The following is a 16383-nucleotide window of genomic DNA, read 5'->3' as shown; positions in this document are numbered from 1 at the left end:
CAGGATGAATTTGCACATTCCTTTGGGACAACTGTTTAAAGGATTTTAAAGTATTCAGTGAAAAAATATTAGCTCAGCTGTACTTTTGGCAGCTTTGTTCCCAGTGAATGCAGACACACTGAAACACTAGCATGACATTTCTCTTTCCACTGCATCACATGGCATAGCAGAAGCTTCTACATGGTGACTAAAAGTTTTATGGTAATAACTAGCATTGTAGGAAGGAATAGGGATTTCTCTCTCTGCAGCTGTGAAACATATACTCTGTTTCAGAGTATAATCTTCATCTGTTCCTCCCCCAGTTTCCACTGACATGCACAAGCACATACCCTCTCATCTCCCAAGAATTCAGATGCCACTTCCTAACCAGGCATAAACGTTTGAAGGAGGCATGTGTTATGAGGAAGGTCAGTCCCACATTCATCTTCAGCCAGGTAGTTAGTGGTCCGACCAAAAATTTCAAAGAGATTCAGGACTCGTTTGAACTTGCCTTGACAGTTTGATCAAGTAACTTCCTCAGAGCTATTCCCTGCTCTGAGTTACCTGTCCAATAAATGCCAAAGACCTGAACTAGTAGGAATTTATAACCTGCATATTTAAATCAGTTAAATTACACTTATATTTCTTAGGAATAAATTAGCAATTTGCACAAGGTAACACAGCTTCACTGACCTTTCTACTGTTGCCACATTTTCCAGTTCATCTGGACTGAGTTTGCTGTTGGCACTTCGGGTGACTGGCTCCCTAATGCATGTCAGTAGGGTGGCCCCCTGCTTCACAGCTAGTTTCAGCTCATCCTGAGGGGAAAAAAAACAACAAACAATTAAAAAAATTGTATGTACTTATTCTAACAACACTCACTTCTCTTTGATGGACAAGTAATGCTAAAAGAGGATTCTTTTGTAGATATTAAAAACTTGGAACAAAATATAAATGCTTACCAAAGAGCATATGTCTTTCTAGAAATGCAGAGACTACATCTATTCACTTTGAATAGTAGAATTATTCTGAAAACAGGAATAGTACATAACTTCTGAGCAGATTGCATGTCTGACCAAGCAACTTGCAGAATAAATTATTCTACCACAAACTGAACGTGTGCCACAGATTATTCAGTGAGCTGAGAGACTGTGCTGGAACATTGCACTTCTTAATGGAATTTCCTTAAATAGCATTGTGACGTGCTGAGCCATAGTGTGACAGCTATCAAGGAATCGTCCACAGAAGGTGTCTTCCCAGCGTGAAAGATGAGCAAGGAAATGGACAATGAGGGCCAAACATTAACACGTCAGCTGAGAAGTCCCCACATCACCACACACTTCTTGCACAAAACTTGTTCTTGTGCCAATATAGCTGAAGAACTTGTGTTTAACCAAGGGTGTTTGCTGACTGCAGTAATGTTCTCTTCTGAGCCTTACTCTGCAAAACTAAATGTGCCCCAACTGTTTGGTTTGGTTTTTGTTTATTCTTTGTTTGTTTTTTAAACCTGACAGTCATCATGTAGTCAGATCAATCTTTATCAGTTCCTGGCTTATCCTCACAGATGTTCTCTACATCTGCTTCAGTGTGAGTTCATCCTTTCTGATAGACTCTTCATCAGGAGCCTGTGCTATTCCAGATGTGATCCATCACACCTTCTCATACAGTAGAAGTGACATTTCCCTGTTCTATCATTCCTGAAGCTGTAAAAAGTATTTTTTCACAGTTGAATCAAATTGACCTCTTGAACCCAGGTTTCTCTCCTCTTCAGTAGTTTCCAGGACTCCCAAATGAAGGCAAAAAATGTTGTTAAACCAAAACCCATATATTATTATGCTGATGGAGCTATCATGAGACAACATTCACCTTCAGCTTACTATGGTGGTCAGTGTGTGCAGAGAGGAGCTCCTCTGTGCACTGCACATCGTTGGGAAGTTCAGTCTCTGCTAGATCTGTTCCGAAGGTCTGTAGCATCTGTGCTGTTGTTTTTACTGTCATTGCAAAGTTTTCAATAGCCTGGAAAAGCAAGAATATAAAGTCATAGACTGGCTATTAACCCTTAGTCTTTTACCTGTGCTTAGTCCCTCACTCACTGTGCTGCAAAAGTATGACATGCCTGTAAAACTGACCATGTTGCCCTTTTTGGGGTGGATATGCTAAAAGTTGCAAATTAAACCTTGTGTCACAAAATATCTTTTCAAAGGCCTGCAAGTATTATCATCTCCATGAAGCAGCTGGGGAACTCCCAGAGCTTAACAGACATCATGAAACCACAGAGGACATCAGCTTCAAAGCCAGGACTGGAACTTCAGATCCTCTGCCCATGCTTGCTGGCAAATTCTGCTGTATTTAAAATTTTAATGAAGGCTTTGCTTCAGTTAAGGAGGCGCCAAAAGTATATAGGGCAAAGCCTTTTTACATTTATATTTATACAGCCATTGTGCACTCAGCAGCAATCTTTCTTCCCCCGACTTCTGAAAATGTGCATCTCCATCCTGCCTATCTTTAGTAGCCACACCTCCATCACTGCCTCCCATCTGTTCATATCAGTACACAAATACAAGAACGACTTATGGAAAGTACAGTTAAAATTCAGTGGAGCATTGCTGTGTATCACTTGGGTGCACCAACACTAAATTTGTCAGAAATCTGTGGGTTTACTGAAGAAAGGTGAAGTGAGGAAGGATTAAATATAACATTGCATTTTCAGAGTAGGATATATTGTTCAGACTTGAGAGATGTAATTAAAACATTTCTGTCTAGTAGCAAGTAACTGCCTGGGATGTTTTTTCATTATCATGCTCCAGTTTCTTTAGGGATTGTATTGTCACATATAGCTCTTTATTCTTTACACTTTTTGATCTAAACCACCCAATGGTTTCAGTCAGTAAACAGCTCTCGGGATGCTCTTACTCTACATAGTTGTTGCAAGTTGTATTCCCTTCTCCATCAATGATGGGAATTCCTCATTTGTAACCGTGACAGTTAAAATTACACCGTGTGCTCAGTGAAAACCAAACTTGTGGTAGATGATGATTCAAAAGGTACAGAGAGAAATTACATTCCACATGTATGATCTGAAGCATGCCCCAGATGAGTCAATGCTAGCAGGTTTCATAGCCTTCTTCCCCCCCCTTTTTTTTTTCCATAAAATCATGTCTGGTTTCAACAGAAGTGGTACAGACCCATACATGCTCTGTGTAGTGCTTGGCAGCTGTAGCCTGCTGTTCTCAGCACTGAAACCACAGCATTAAAGTTGGCTGAAATGTCACACTTCTGGCTGCACAACCAAAGGCCGTTTACTAAAAGCCAAAAATGTAGTCTTTGGGCAAAAGAAAGCTTACAGGCTCCTAGCCAATCAGGATAAGAAAGTAGAAACAAAGGACAATGCTGTGTCACTACTGTTTAGCAACAGGTCAAAGCTGTTTCAGGAAAAAAAGCACTGGCAGGAAAAGATAGGAGAAAAGAAAGAGAAGACAGCAGCTCAGCCAGACTGAAAGTCAGGCTGTTTCAAGGTGCCATGGGGGCTGACACTTCATTGATGACAACCTCTTACCTAGCAGAGATTCCTTGACTGACTGTACCATGCACCATGAGCTTATCAGGTTTACACTTATTAGCATGCTTGCCCCAACCCTCTCCTGTGTGTACATTAATCATATACCTAAGTTACATCTCTGGGGATTTTTTCAAGTCTCTGTTCTTGGTAGAAGTTTTTGAAACAGATATAACCAAAAGATCTGAGGATTACATAGCCACACTCACCTCAAATCTTGGGTCACTTTTATTTGCATATTTTACCAAACTGTATATTAATGCTTTATGTAAATTCCTGTCAATATAATTCTTGTCCTTCTTTTCACTCCCCTTCCTCATTTTCTCAAGCCTCTAGCTGTTTGAAAGCCTATATAGATGATTCCTCCAGCCTCACTGCTCCTGCAAGGACAGTTCTATATTTTCACTTTTAAGTTGTAAGCCTGTTCACCCATCTCAATCCTAACCTCACTGTAGTCAACACAGCTAAAAATGTAGCAAACTAGTGTTAAAGGAAATTCTGGTTCTGTGTTTGCATATTTAGAAGCCTGGAATATCTGATGGTTCCCAAGGAGAGTAAAATTTAATTTTATAAGGACAGTAAATCACAGAAAAATATAGCAGGAAAGCAACAAGAGTGATTTGACTTTAAAAAAACCCACAAAACCAACCAACAAACAACCAACACCAAACCTATTTCACAAAAGCTCTTCTTCTGAGTGTTAGAACTAAGTCTCCAAATTGGCAACAATAGACTCAAACCCAAGGCTGCTCAGACAACTACAAAACATTGGGGCTACTTACACGCAAGCTCTAATATACCACCCTTGCAAGCAGACCTACAGATGCAAACATTGCATACAGTCTCCAGGAAATTAATTGTCCAGGATCAGGACCCAGTTTTGACTGTTTTTGCTTCAATGGGATGAGACAATATTTTGCCAGATAATATGCCACAGTTTGAGGTCTGTTTTTTGCAAGCTGCCACCTTTTCTGGGCACCATAATTAATCCTTTGCTTTGTTTTGAAGCAGTCACTGAGATACATTAACCAACTCATAAAAGAGAACAAGTTTCCTCAAATAAGTCAACAGAATAAAAGGTCTTTCTGTCTTCCTACAATTACTAACTGATCTTCAGTTACCCAAAACAAGACTCAGCTGGTGTGCATGTTTACATAGCACAGAAATGAACACAAAGGAAAATAAAATCTAGTATCTCAAGCATATTACTTCTCTTAAAAACACAGACATAATTAAAGTGAGAATCTTGACCTTTGATTCAATAAACTGCTAAAGCCTGTGTTGAACTTCAACCATGAGCAGAAGGCCTATGAATTTAATAAATTAATCAAAAGCTAATAATGTGCTAGAGGGTCTTGCTGTGTAAGAATACTATGGCACTGATAGGACCTAGTCCAGATCAGCAGGAAGGCACAGGTTACTACTTCCATTACAAACTTTTGGGGAAATTACCTTTCTCTGTATGAGTCATGGATTTCCTCTTTCCATGAGTCCCTAGCAGAACCTGTAGGCTGACATGCAGCTGCAGGGTTACTACTTAATTGCTCTACATTCGTCATCTGGACAATGCTGGGTGTAGACACATGTAAGAACAGCACCAACACTCACAGTTCGGTGATGTATCCACTGACTGTGCCCATACTCCAGGGTTCCTCCCAGCTCCCGGGTCAGCTGACTTTTGTCAATATAGCCATGCAGATCAGAGACAGAATTTAACATGACGATCTGAAACGAATCCAAAGACAACAGACTGAGAGAAATAATGAGACCTTTCAATCATTGTTCCTAGGATCTGGGTTTGCCTTAAACATATATGACCGAACTGCAGTTCCGCTGTAGGCAGTAAGTTCTCATTAAGTATTTGTTCAGAGTTTATTTCCACTGGATTTTGCCTTCTCAACATGTACATGGCCATTCTTCAAGTAACCTTCATTTGTAATTATCTTGCTCCTTGCTTGACTGAGGATACAGTCACTTTGCACACTCATCAAGAGCAAAAGTATGGAATTGATAATATTCACACAAACTTCCATCAAATAATTTCTGCATTTTCTAGATAACTGTTATCTACAGCGAATGGAGGAGCAGGAAGGTTAAACAGTTTCCTCAACACCAACCACTTGATCCAGGGAAGTGCTGAAATGAAATCACGGAGAATAAGATTTTCCTTTCAGTTGCATCATTTTTATGACACTGTATGTCCACTGAGTTCACTGGTGTTATTCCATTTTAAACCATAATGAAAAAGACAACCCTAAATCCATTTTCTTAATTTAAAGACTTTCTTAACTAGCAGACCTGCTTAATGAAAGTAAAATATTTGCGTTCACCTTCAGGTAAGCAGTATTGCCTTTTGGCTACCACTTTAAATCTGGCAACACAAGTTGTTACACAAATCACACACGTATTCAATTGTGACTTGTTCTAAGAGCTAGAAAATACACCATGATTTCAGCAACAGAAAAAGGAGATGTTGAGTACAATTTACTGGAAATTTTAAGTCTTAGACTTTAATACATGCCAACTGTATTACTTCCCTCTGCTGTTTAGGATAACTGGCTATGCCTGTCAGCAGGCTCCAAGGGAGCATGGTAAGTACACTTGCAATCACTGTGGACAATGAGATGAGCACATATGTATGGAGGCAAAAGGATGCATATTCCAGGCTGATACTGCTCCAAGAAAAGCACAGAGTAGCAAAGCTCTTCCCTGAATGTGTTACCAAACGCTGTTTTTGTTATGATCAAAGCCAGAAAACTCAAAAAACTAGATATTTAGTGTGAGGGTGATGAGTCACTGGAACAGGTTGCCCAGAAAAGTTGTGGAAGCCCCATCCCTGGAAGCATTCAACACCAGGTTGGATGGGGCCCTGAGAAACCTGATCTAGTGGGAGGCATCCCTCCCCATTCAAGGGGGTTGAAACTAGATGAACTTTAAGGTCCCTTCCAACTCAAACCATTCTATGATTCTATGATCATCTTGGAGCATCTTCAGACTGGAACATGAAGTCTATGCACTACTTCTGAATTGTAAATCATCCTTTCAGAAAGTAAGCCTTCACTGCTTGGTAGCTCTTACCTATCAGAGATGTCACTGGACATCTTTTCATACTCCAAACTTCACTGAAATTATAGAGGAACACTCATGCATTTTTCTTTTAGGAAGCTGTTTGTTTCGACCTGACATAATCAGCAGGACCCACAAAGAAAATCTATTAATCTTGCCAGCTACGGTGCTATCCAACAGGGCATGAGTCTTCACCCTGCAGGCACCTCTGCAGAAGAAAGTCTAGGAACAATCCAACATCCATCTAAGAAACCAATCTTACAGAGCATTAGTATCTCCCATACTTCTCGCCTGACTGAAGATAACCACATTCAGTAAGCTGGAGAATACAACAGAGTAGGATTTTAGAAGGGCCTGCAAAAGCAGGTCAGCACAGATCACAGAGCTGCGGTGGGGCTGCTTCATGATGGGTTAGGCCATCTGAAAGAAGTCACAGTCTACAAAGTCTGAAGAAGTACTTGCTATGGACAGACTAGCCAGCCTTTTGTGTATACTAAGAAGATACTTTAGTTCCTTTCATGGGCAGTTCTTGGGTAAATCTCTAGGTGTTCCTTCTGAGTTCCCAGATTCCATCTCAAATTAACCCATGTGTACCTCCAATATTTCTGTATCTTGCTCCTGGGTAATGAGGTTTTATTAACCACATTCATATGTCAATACATCACCTAAATCTTGTTTTTCCTTATTGTGTCTGGTTTATTATTTCAGGCTTTATTTCCTGTTCCTGTTTGATCTTCTGGCTTCTACTCTATCCAGTGTTGATTTAACCCCGCAAATCTATTTTGCTAAACATATTAGCTCAGATAAACTGTTTAACAAATATTTCCTTAACAAAGGGACACCACATTCCTGAAACCTCTTTTGAATTCTCATGTCCTGGCTCTGACTCACTTATAGTTGTGATAGGAAATGCAACCCGTGCATGGCTCAGTTACAACATTCATGTTGTCATAGTGCCAAATTCACAATATGAACAACCAACCCGCAAACAATTTAAAAGATAATGTTTGTATTAAAGATAGGCACTGATACCTAATTCCTTGAGTGGAATCTCCCATGGGACAAGAACTCTCTGGCCCTGCTCTCATATTTGGCATGTAAGATGATATTTTCAATGAGGACAAATGGATGTTGCTTTCAGTAACCTACCTGTTCTGAAACTGGGCTACACGGGGGCATGCCCAGATGACCTTTATAGGAGGAGCTGCAAACACAACTTAAAGGCCTCTCCAGAGAGCAAGGCAGATGCCAGGAACATAGCACACCTTTAGCACAACCCTAAGGAACTTAGAATAGCATCAGGCATATGTGGACAGGCTTTATATACATCTGAGAGGCTGCTTGCACTTATCTGGGCAGGAGGGAGACAGATCTGGCAGCAAGCATATCACGCTTTTGTTTTTTGTAGGACTACAAAGAGCTCAGTGGACATATCCAAGGTGGCTCAAAATTTCAATGTCCCAAGCTAAAATAATATCTTTACTTTCCTCCTGTAAGAAAGGTAAGTTACTATTCAATACTTAATGCAGCGCTTGACCCTTGCCTAGAATTAGCATCTCTCCCAGCTTTGATAGCTTCAAGTTGGATTTGAAATGCAACACTGGCATCAAATAAACTGCTACAAGTACAGAAGATGCTGAATTGCTAGAAAATGCTAGTCTTTGATGAAGTTGTGTCTTCCTGGCCTGCAGTCACTGGTACAACTGTTGCTATGGTAACAGATTGTGGCTTATTAAGAACAGGAACACCCTTTTTTCAAGGTGAAATAAAAATGTTTTGGTTTGTAATCAAACAGACATTTTTTCACATCACTTTTGTATTTTATTTACCAAAAAGCCACCCTTGCCAAACTACAGTTAATGTTACAATTTAATCCACAACAGCAGAATGAATATTCATGGCTCCTTTTTTCTATGCATCTTAATAAATGGGTTGCTGTCTCTTACTTCCACGGCAGCATAGAGTGTCTTAACCACCTGAACTTTAAACTTAGGTATTGACAGAGCTAGAATTCACTGGAGGAGAGCCATGGACTGTTTGAAAAACAATATAAAACCATAAGCAAAATCCAAAGTAATCATATGAAATCACTCCAATAAAGTCATTGTGGAACACTGTATGACTCTGTTCCAGGATGAAATACCATTAACAATCATCATTCAAGTTTATTTATAAAACACTTTGAAACCACATGCAAACATGCAGCTAGGAATAACTCCCAAAAGAGCTTTAGCATAATCTAAACAGGATTTATAAGCTGCTTCAAATCACATTCTCATCAACCTACAGTATATGCCAAGTGTATATGCTGAAGATAAACTTTGTATCTTGAGGGCATGGGGATCATAAAAGTCACTAAGAACAGGCAGAGCTATGTAGGTACTTAACAGAGGCACTGCTAGATTGTCACAGGTCCCATGGATAGTTCATAAAATAGTGCAGAATTTAGCCCTAATCTTTCACTGCTCTGTAACCCTAAGTAATTATGTTTGTCACTGGAGTGAGAAGAACTACCTGTGCCCATATCAGGGGAACAGCTCCACTGAGTTAAGATCCCAGTACATAAAAACCAACCCACATTTTTTCATTACACAGACCTTCCATATGGGAACATGTCTGTTAAATACTGTGAAGCATCCACTGGTAATTAACTCTTTGGCATTACCATTATACACACCATACAGACTCAGATCAAAGTCCCCAGTTGCTACTCGCAATCAAATTTCATTTACTGGGTTATGAGAAATTGCTGACACCTAAGAACTGCAGACATGGAGATAAAGAAAACACATGGACAAAACAAAATCCATGCTTACCGGTACCTTCATTTTAAAGTCATCTCGATAGAGCTTAATGCCGATGTCAGCGATTGTCCTTTGGATGAAGCGGGAGGGTCGCAGGACAAACACCAGCTGCAGGTTTCCTGGAAATGCTCCCTGTAAGAAATACGGAACCATTAGAAGGCAAAACTTTGCCTTACATGAAGACTAAGGGAATTTTCAGCCAAGCATTTCTTAAAGGAGGCAAAGAAGGCAGGTTTTATTGTACCTTGTTCAGTCCACCTGCTAATTATATCAGCTGATCTATTCAGCACATGCCCATTGTCCCAGTATCCAAAGCCAACAGAAAGACTAAACCATGGATTTTACTGTCCGGCCTTACATTGCTTTCTGATGTGGATTTAGCATAGAGCTCTAAAGTTTCTGCACTAGTGCCTTCCTCCCCCACACGAAGCCTCCTTTGCACTAACACACCATACATTTTCCCATTTTTTTTAGGCTGCAGCCACTAGAGGGCAAAACTGTCTCCCTACAGAAACTGTTTGGGGCTTGGTGAATGAACCTGGTGGCACAGGTGAATCCCCCAGGCTGACCTACCTTCTCACTCTGGAAGGGGTTTTTAAATCTTTTTAACCTCATGTTTTTCTACACGCAGGCACTCAGCCCGTTCATCAAACATGGCCTCATCTGCGACAGCCAGCCTACGTCTCTCACTGCACTCCTCTGAGCTCATCAAGCACAAAAAAGAACACTTTCTAAAAGAGAGTAGCTAAAATAACCAAGAATGAAAAGCAATTCCTTGGAAGAACTTAGGGCGCCTTGGTCATTCTACACCTCTGCATATAAGAGCTTGCTCCTGACACAGCACATGTTCCTGGTAATAGACGTATAAAACCAGCAGCTTTTCTAAGTACTGAAAATCAGTGCTTAGCTCCGACTTTTGCACATGAGGTATAATAAGCTATTAAGAAAGCCATTAAGAGTTTCTGACAGAGATCACTTGCTACCAACCAAACACAAGTCCCTCAGGATCTGTTTTCATAAGCAGCCCACGTCATCACTCCTCAGTGAACAGAAGAGTCACCCTTGTTACACATTTCTCAAAGGCAAATTACTAGAACTTATATTGCAGTCAACCCAGCAAATAAGGAACTTGTCCTGATTCAGCAGTAAACAAGGCTGTGTAAATTGTTAATGCAGCTTCCTCCCTCTCTTATTTAACACTCGTGAGCTTCAAGGCAGGGAAGAATCTGCATCCACAAACAGAAAATGGGAGCTAAAAATGAGCACACGAGAGTGTATCCTGTGCTGAAGGTTCAACAGATAATTTTAATTCCTATAAATTTAAAAAGCAAGCACTTACTGCTATCCGCGTCAGGGATGCCTTGACTGCGCTCCATTTGTCCCGTCGTCTGTCTATGATGATGATGAATCCAATGCTGGCAGCCTCCAGACTGCAAAACAGAAGAAAGAAGTATGCTGGGTTACATGGAGATACTCCCATTCCAAGGAAGTGCACTGCAGCAAAACAGCCTCTGTCAGATCACCCTCTAAGCCCATTATGAAAACGCAACTTACAGGAGAAAGAATGATCTTTAGCAGAAATTCTTATGATAACAAAAGCCAGCAAATTTTCTCTTTCCAGGGGAAGGTTAACAGTGTACACAAAACAGGAATATTTTATCTGCTGGCTCTCTCAGCTGCTCTGCTGCAAAACCTAGGTGATACAAACAGCTCAAGATCAGGGATTACACTGTGCTGTATTGAAGGCAAAACCCTCAGATCTTGTTTTCTCTGCAAAATAATTCAAGTTATTAGACACCCCACTTCAGTCTTCATTCTCCAAGTAGGCTGACATCCAACAGGGGCACTTAGCTCCAGGGAATCAGTATCTCCCTACTGTCACCACCTTGCCTGTGTACACAACACCTCAGGAATTCTGATTAGACAAAGCAGGAACTGAAGACTTATAGCTTGCAAAACACAAGCTGGTTCTAGGGTTGCAAGTCATTCAAAAGTATCCTTTTAACACATGGGCTAGAATAACAGTTACTATTCCTCCTCAGTACTTTCAAGGAGGATCTATGAGGCGCTGATTTGATTCTCCATCCCATCTATGCAGACCTCATAAATATCCCATGTACCCTTTCTATCAAAAACCCCACTTTCGTGTGCAGGGTCACCTGGGCACACTGCTGGATCATATTCAGCCAGCTGATGGTCAACACCCCCAGGTCTTTCTTTGCTGGGCAGCTTTCCAAGTGTTCTTCCCCAGGCTGCAGCATTGCATGGGGTTGTTGTGACCCAAGTGCATGACCCAGCACTTGGCCTTGTTGAACCTCATACAATTGGCCTTGGCCCATCGATCCAGCCTGTTCAGGTCTCTCCATCTTTCTATCCTTGAGCTGATCAACACTCTCTCCCAAATCAGTATTGTTACTGAGGATGCACTTGATCCCCTCACCCAGATGATTGATAAAGATATTAAACAGAACTGGCCCCAGTACTGAGCCCTGGGGAACACCATTTGTGACTGGCCACAAACTATTTCACTCCATTTACCACAAAGATCACAACTCTTGATCTTTAAGGTCAAGAGAAATTGTATAAAATGTTTCCTTGATCCTTTTTAGATTGTTCATATAAGAAGCATCTCAGGAACACCATTTTCATGAGTCGTTTTGTACAAACTCATCTCAAGAATCCGCAGAAAAGCACCAACAACACCAACTTTTGAGTTTCTACTGCAGCTCTGCAGAATCAAGAACAGCAACTTGGAAGCCAAACTGTTGTGCAAATATAGGATGCTGTGCAAGTGTTCCTAGTAGTTCATGCTGGTACTAGGAAAACTTGCTCAGTTTCCCACTTCAATATTTTTACAGCATTCCTCTGAGAATTACACAATGTAATGACAATAGATGACCTTTCCTCTTAAGTAGTGCAACATGCAGCTCTTTACACAGAGGACAGAAAATGTGTTTGCAGCAGTGTCTCCCAAGCATAGGGAAGATAATTTACCAGTTTCTCCTTTTATATGTATATAAATATATACATATTCTTCATTAGTGTTCCAAGGAACTATTCACAGTTCTTCAAATTACCAGAAAAATGAGTAATGACAAGAACCATGTCCCACATTACGTTTCTTTGCTCTTGCAGGGAACAGGATTTGATGCAAATATCTGGTTAACCAGAACAAATACAGAAAATGGTTTTCGTGACTAATTATTCCAAGAGAACAATGTCACAATTCAACATCCATGTTCCTTAATGTGTGTTATTGAAACTGGTCTGTTGTTTAGAACAAAGTTATTAGTAATGTAGTAAGATGTGAAGGAGGTCTTAAGGCAATGCAATTCTCCTTTCAACAGTTAAGTGCTTAGATGACCTTAGAAAAAGCTGTCTCTTCAATATGCTTTATGTATTTTTTTACAGCCTTATTTACTTCTGAGAACCATGTTAAAGCAGCAGGAAAACTGGAATGTTAGAGGACATAATTTGAATCAAATGGATCACCAAAGTTCCACCTCTAGTCAAAACAAAGAGAATATTATTATCAGCATTTAATTATGTTTTGAGCTCGTACAACCAATTTGCAGCTGGTGAATCTCTGACAATAATTGGACACATAGAATCAGATTAAAAAACAATACAATTCAATCGAAAACAGTGATTTATTACAAAATGACTGAAGTAAGTGTGTTAGATTAAGTTAATAAAATTATGGTGTTGTCTAAAGAAATATATCATATGACTAGTATCAGGTTAATAAAAATGAGAAAAACCTGTTCTTCACAAAATGTATGATGTAGTATAACTACAAGGAACTATATCCATAAGCACCATATTCACACAAGCTGACAGCACATAGAAATTGCCCTGTTTTGCCCATCTGCCTAGTTTGAGAAACCAAAAGTTTTCCAAAAGGAGTGTACTTGGAGGATTGGAGGCCTAAAAGAGTTTGGAATCAGACCCTTATAATCACACCTTGGTGAGCAAACTGCAAGGGAAGTAACTGACAAAATAGTATCTGCCAAGAGTAGCAAGTACAACTGTGATATAAGCAAACACATAAGGATTTTTGCCAAGTAAAACTTGCTTCTGTGCCTCAGAACTAACTCTTTAAGTTCCAAGGGATCTGCTGCTTTTTCAAGTACATGTCCATGACTGAGCAGTTAATTTTCTCAGATGGTTTTCTGCATAGGGATTTGTAACAGCACAAAAGCATCCAGGCAACAGATGCTAACAAAACTAAACTCATAGATAATAGGAACAAAAGTTTATTAAATACAGATAGAAACAAGAATACGCAAGAGAGAAGCAGCAAAGACATTTTCCTATGAAATTAGGCTCAGCAAGAATGGCCATGGGGGTGAGGAGAGCTAGGAATAGCAAACACATGAGACCAGGAGCATTGCTTAACAGTGACCACTGCACATCACAGTGTTGCAGGCCAGTTAAAGAGACAGACTGAGGAAACAAAAGATGAAATAGATACTTCTATGACTTCGAATTAAATATAAGAGAGCAAAGGACAGCAAAATACCACTGAGCATGCAGTCTAGCTGTCATGGGGTGCAACTCGCAGCTCTCCCCCTCGAAGACCAAGTGTAGGAGCTGCAGCTGGCAAAGACAAAACCTGCCAACCAGTCATGCCTGGCACAGGGGGCTGAGAGAAAACCACAGGCCAGAATGCTTCATTACACACAGCACAGGTACAATCCTAGCTGCAGAAGAGTATGAAGAACAAGCCAAGGCATGAGATTTAAGAGAGCTTTGTCAGGATAAAATGAGAATCAGGCCATTAAGCAAACAATTCAGGCACCTATTGCAGTATACGTAACTTGTAACATGGAACTTACTACACTGACTGACATTAAATGGGTAAAAAATGGAGAACTGACTTAAAACTGACAGAGTCTGAAGAAGGAGGAAAAGAGTGGGAAGATGAAAAAACAATATGCTGCTGAAAGGCAAAGTAGCTGAGCAGAGCACAGAAGAAAATGTGGGAGAATATCTGTATCACTCAGAATTACTCTAGCAGACTATGCAAAGGTGAGCAGCAAGAAACCATTCAGAGATACACACTGTAGATTTTGGCTGCTACCAGTTCATGGATGCAACATGACAAGTGTCTAGACAAAAGAGGTACCTTTGGACAACAGAAAACTCAAAAAGAGGCCTGTAATCCTGACAGAAGGCTAGCCTTCAGCCTTCTGCAATGTTATTCCCTGTTTTTCACCTTGATGTTCAGGATGGTATCAGTTGTCTTCACTGAGATAAGCCAAAGGTATTTGGTCTTCTGTTTTGGTTGTGTTGTTTTTTTTATTAGATGTGACTGATTTAAGACCTAACTTTAGCCAGGGAAACAGGGAGTGTCAGCAAGTGATTCTATTTCAGTCAGCACTCTGAAAGAAAAGGCAATACCAAGGTCTGAGTGTCATTTGGCACTAAGGGATGCATGCAGGCAAACAGCTGTGGTAGGAAAACTAGCCAAGGTAGCAGCATCAATACAAGTAGACGTACCACTGAGAAATCCCACTCATGTGTCCATCCAGAGAAAGGAAATTTGTTTAAAAACAAATACACACACACTCTGTCAGTGTTTTCTCAGGGTCAGTACTGTATTATCTCTACCCCCATTATGGAAATGCAGTGGGGTTTCTCCAGTTCTCCGAAAGGGATTTGAAGACAATCCTGCAGAGCAGATAAACATCAAGCTTATCTCCAAATAAAATTCTGGCATATTTGCCTAGATCTGCAGATGTCTGGCATAGAGGTTCCCTTTCCCTGAATGAAATGTGTGCAATCAGTGTAGCTGTTCCATCCTCAGCTCTGAATTCAGGCCTCAAACACTGATTTGAGGAGATCAAGAGATGTCAAATTTCCCGGCCTCTTCTGGAAGGACAGTAGGACATCTGCTTATCAAAGTAGTTGATCCATGTCAATTGGAAGATAAAATAATTCTGGTCTTGGAATAAGGCAAATAAATGAGTGCTTTCTGGAGCTCCCTATTGTAAGTGTGCATGCATAGAGGTATGCCTGTGTATACAGCATGTTACTCAATGTTTGTGATTGTGTATGTATGTAGACCCCTTTGGTGGAACACTCTCATGAGCTGGTGTTGAACCAGATGGAAGATCAATCAAATTTAAAAAGTCTCACTGGGATGAACTTCCATCCTGGAAAGTAATTAAGTTTTAAAGTCCAGAAGTGCAACGTCTACCTACAGCCCACCCCAAAATACTACAGTATGCCTCTAGTATTTGCTAGCAAAGCATATTTGCTCAGCAATATGAGCACAGAAGATTAATCATTCCAGAGGGACTTACAAAGTTACTAACTTACTCAGTGATGTCATTTGTGATCATAGATCTCATCTCCACAACTAGCATGAACCTTATTCTACAGGACACACAGAAAGACACTACAGAAGACAGATATTCACTCTACATTTGCCTGGGAAATTATGCTGAGTTCTCCAGTTCTCTTTTCTTAGTCACTTTGTTTGATACTACAGACAGGCTTACCAAAACTTGTTTTGAGTAAGTGACTATTCAGTTTGATTTAAATGACCTGTTCAAGGTCAGTCACCAGCTGGGATCTGAACTCACATTTTCTGCATACCAGCACGTGGGTTTGACTATTAGTTTTAATCACAGATCACATTTGGTGGGATGTGAATTTTCCAGGGAGTTTGCTTGTCTTTGCTGCAGTGTTTCTAGAAGGATTGGCAACAATTTAGGTCACTATTTGAAACTTGCCAGCCTTCATGTAGATAGTGAGGCACAAAGTTATTGATTTAGAAGAACCTGAGCAGCAAGCTTTGGTTGTATGATTTATGGCAATTATATGGAGTACAATCTTAACATGGCGTAAGTAGTGGATCTGTTCAGTTGCAGCAGAGCCTTGTTAATCTGCAGTTGGCTGGCTCATGCTCAGAGTGTTTCTGTCATACATCTCAGAAAGCAGCAAAGGGACTGATTTGTTACTTTCATCAGC

General features: G+C 40.4%; 1 protein-coding gene across 14 annotated transcripts in view; it reads right to left on the bottom strand.

Moving 5' to 3' along the window:
* MCF2L2 (MCF.2 cell line derived transforming sequence-like 2) overlaps window positions 1-16383 on the bottom strand; it is a 169320-nt gene that overhangs the window by 102043 nt on the left and 50894 nt on the right. For 13 of the 14 annotated variants that reach the window (XM_051626403.1, XM_051626400.1, XM_051626413.1 and 10 more), the window contains exons 4-8: window positions 10745-10835; window positions 9418-9537; window positions 5144-5260; window positions 1846-1995; window positions 673-797 (exon numbers count right to left, since the gene is read on the bottom strand). In XM_051626403.1, coding sequence (XP_051482363.1) covers window positions 673-797; window positions 1846-1995; window positions 5144-5260; window positions 9418-9537; window positions 10745-10835 — 603 coding nt within the window. The remainder of the gene's footprint in view (window positions 1-672; window positions 798-1845; window positions 1996-5143; window positions 5261-9417; window positions 9538-10744; window positions 10836-16383) is intronic. The other variant, XM_051626401.1, reaches the window with a different exon arrangement.

This window comes from Apus apus, chromosome 8 (assembly GCF_020740795.1).
Source record: "Apus apus isolate bApuApu2 chromosome 8, bApuApu2.pri.cur, whole genome shotgun sequence".
Lineage (NCBI taxonomy): Eukaryota > Metazoa > Chordata > Aves > Apodiformes > Apodidae > Apus > Apus apus.
This window is presented reverse-complemented; position numbering and strand designations above follow the sequence as displayed.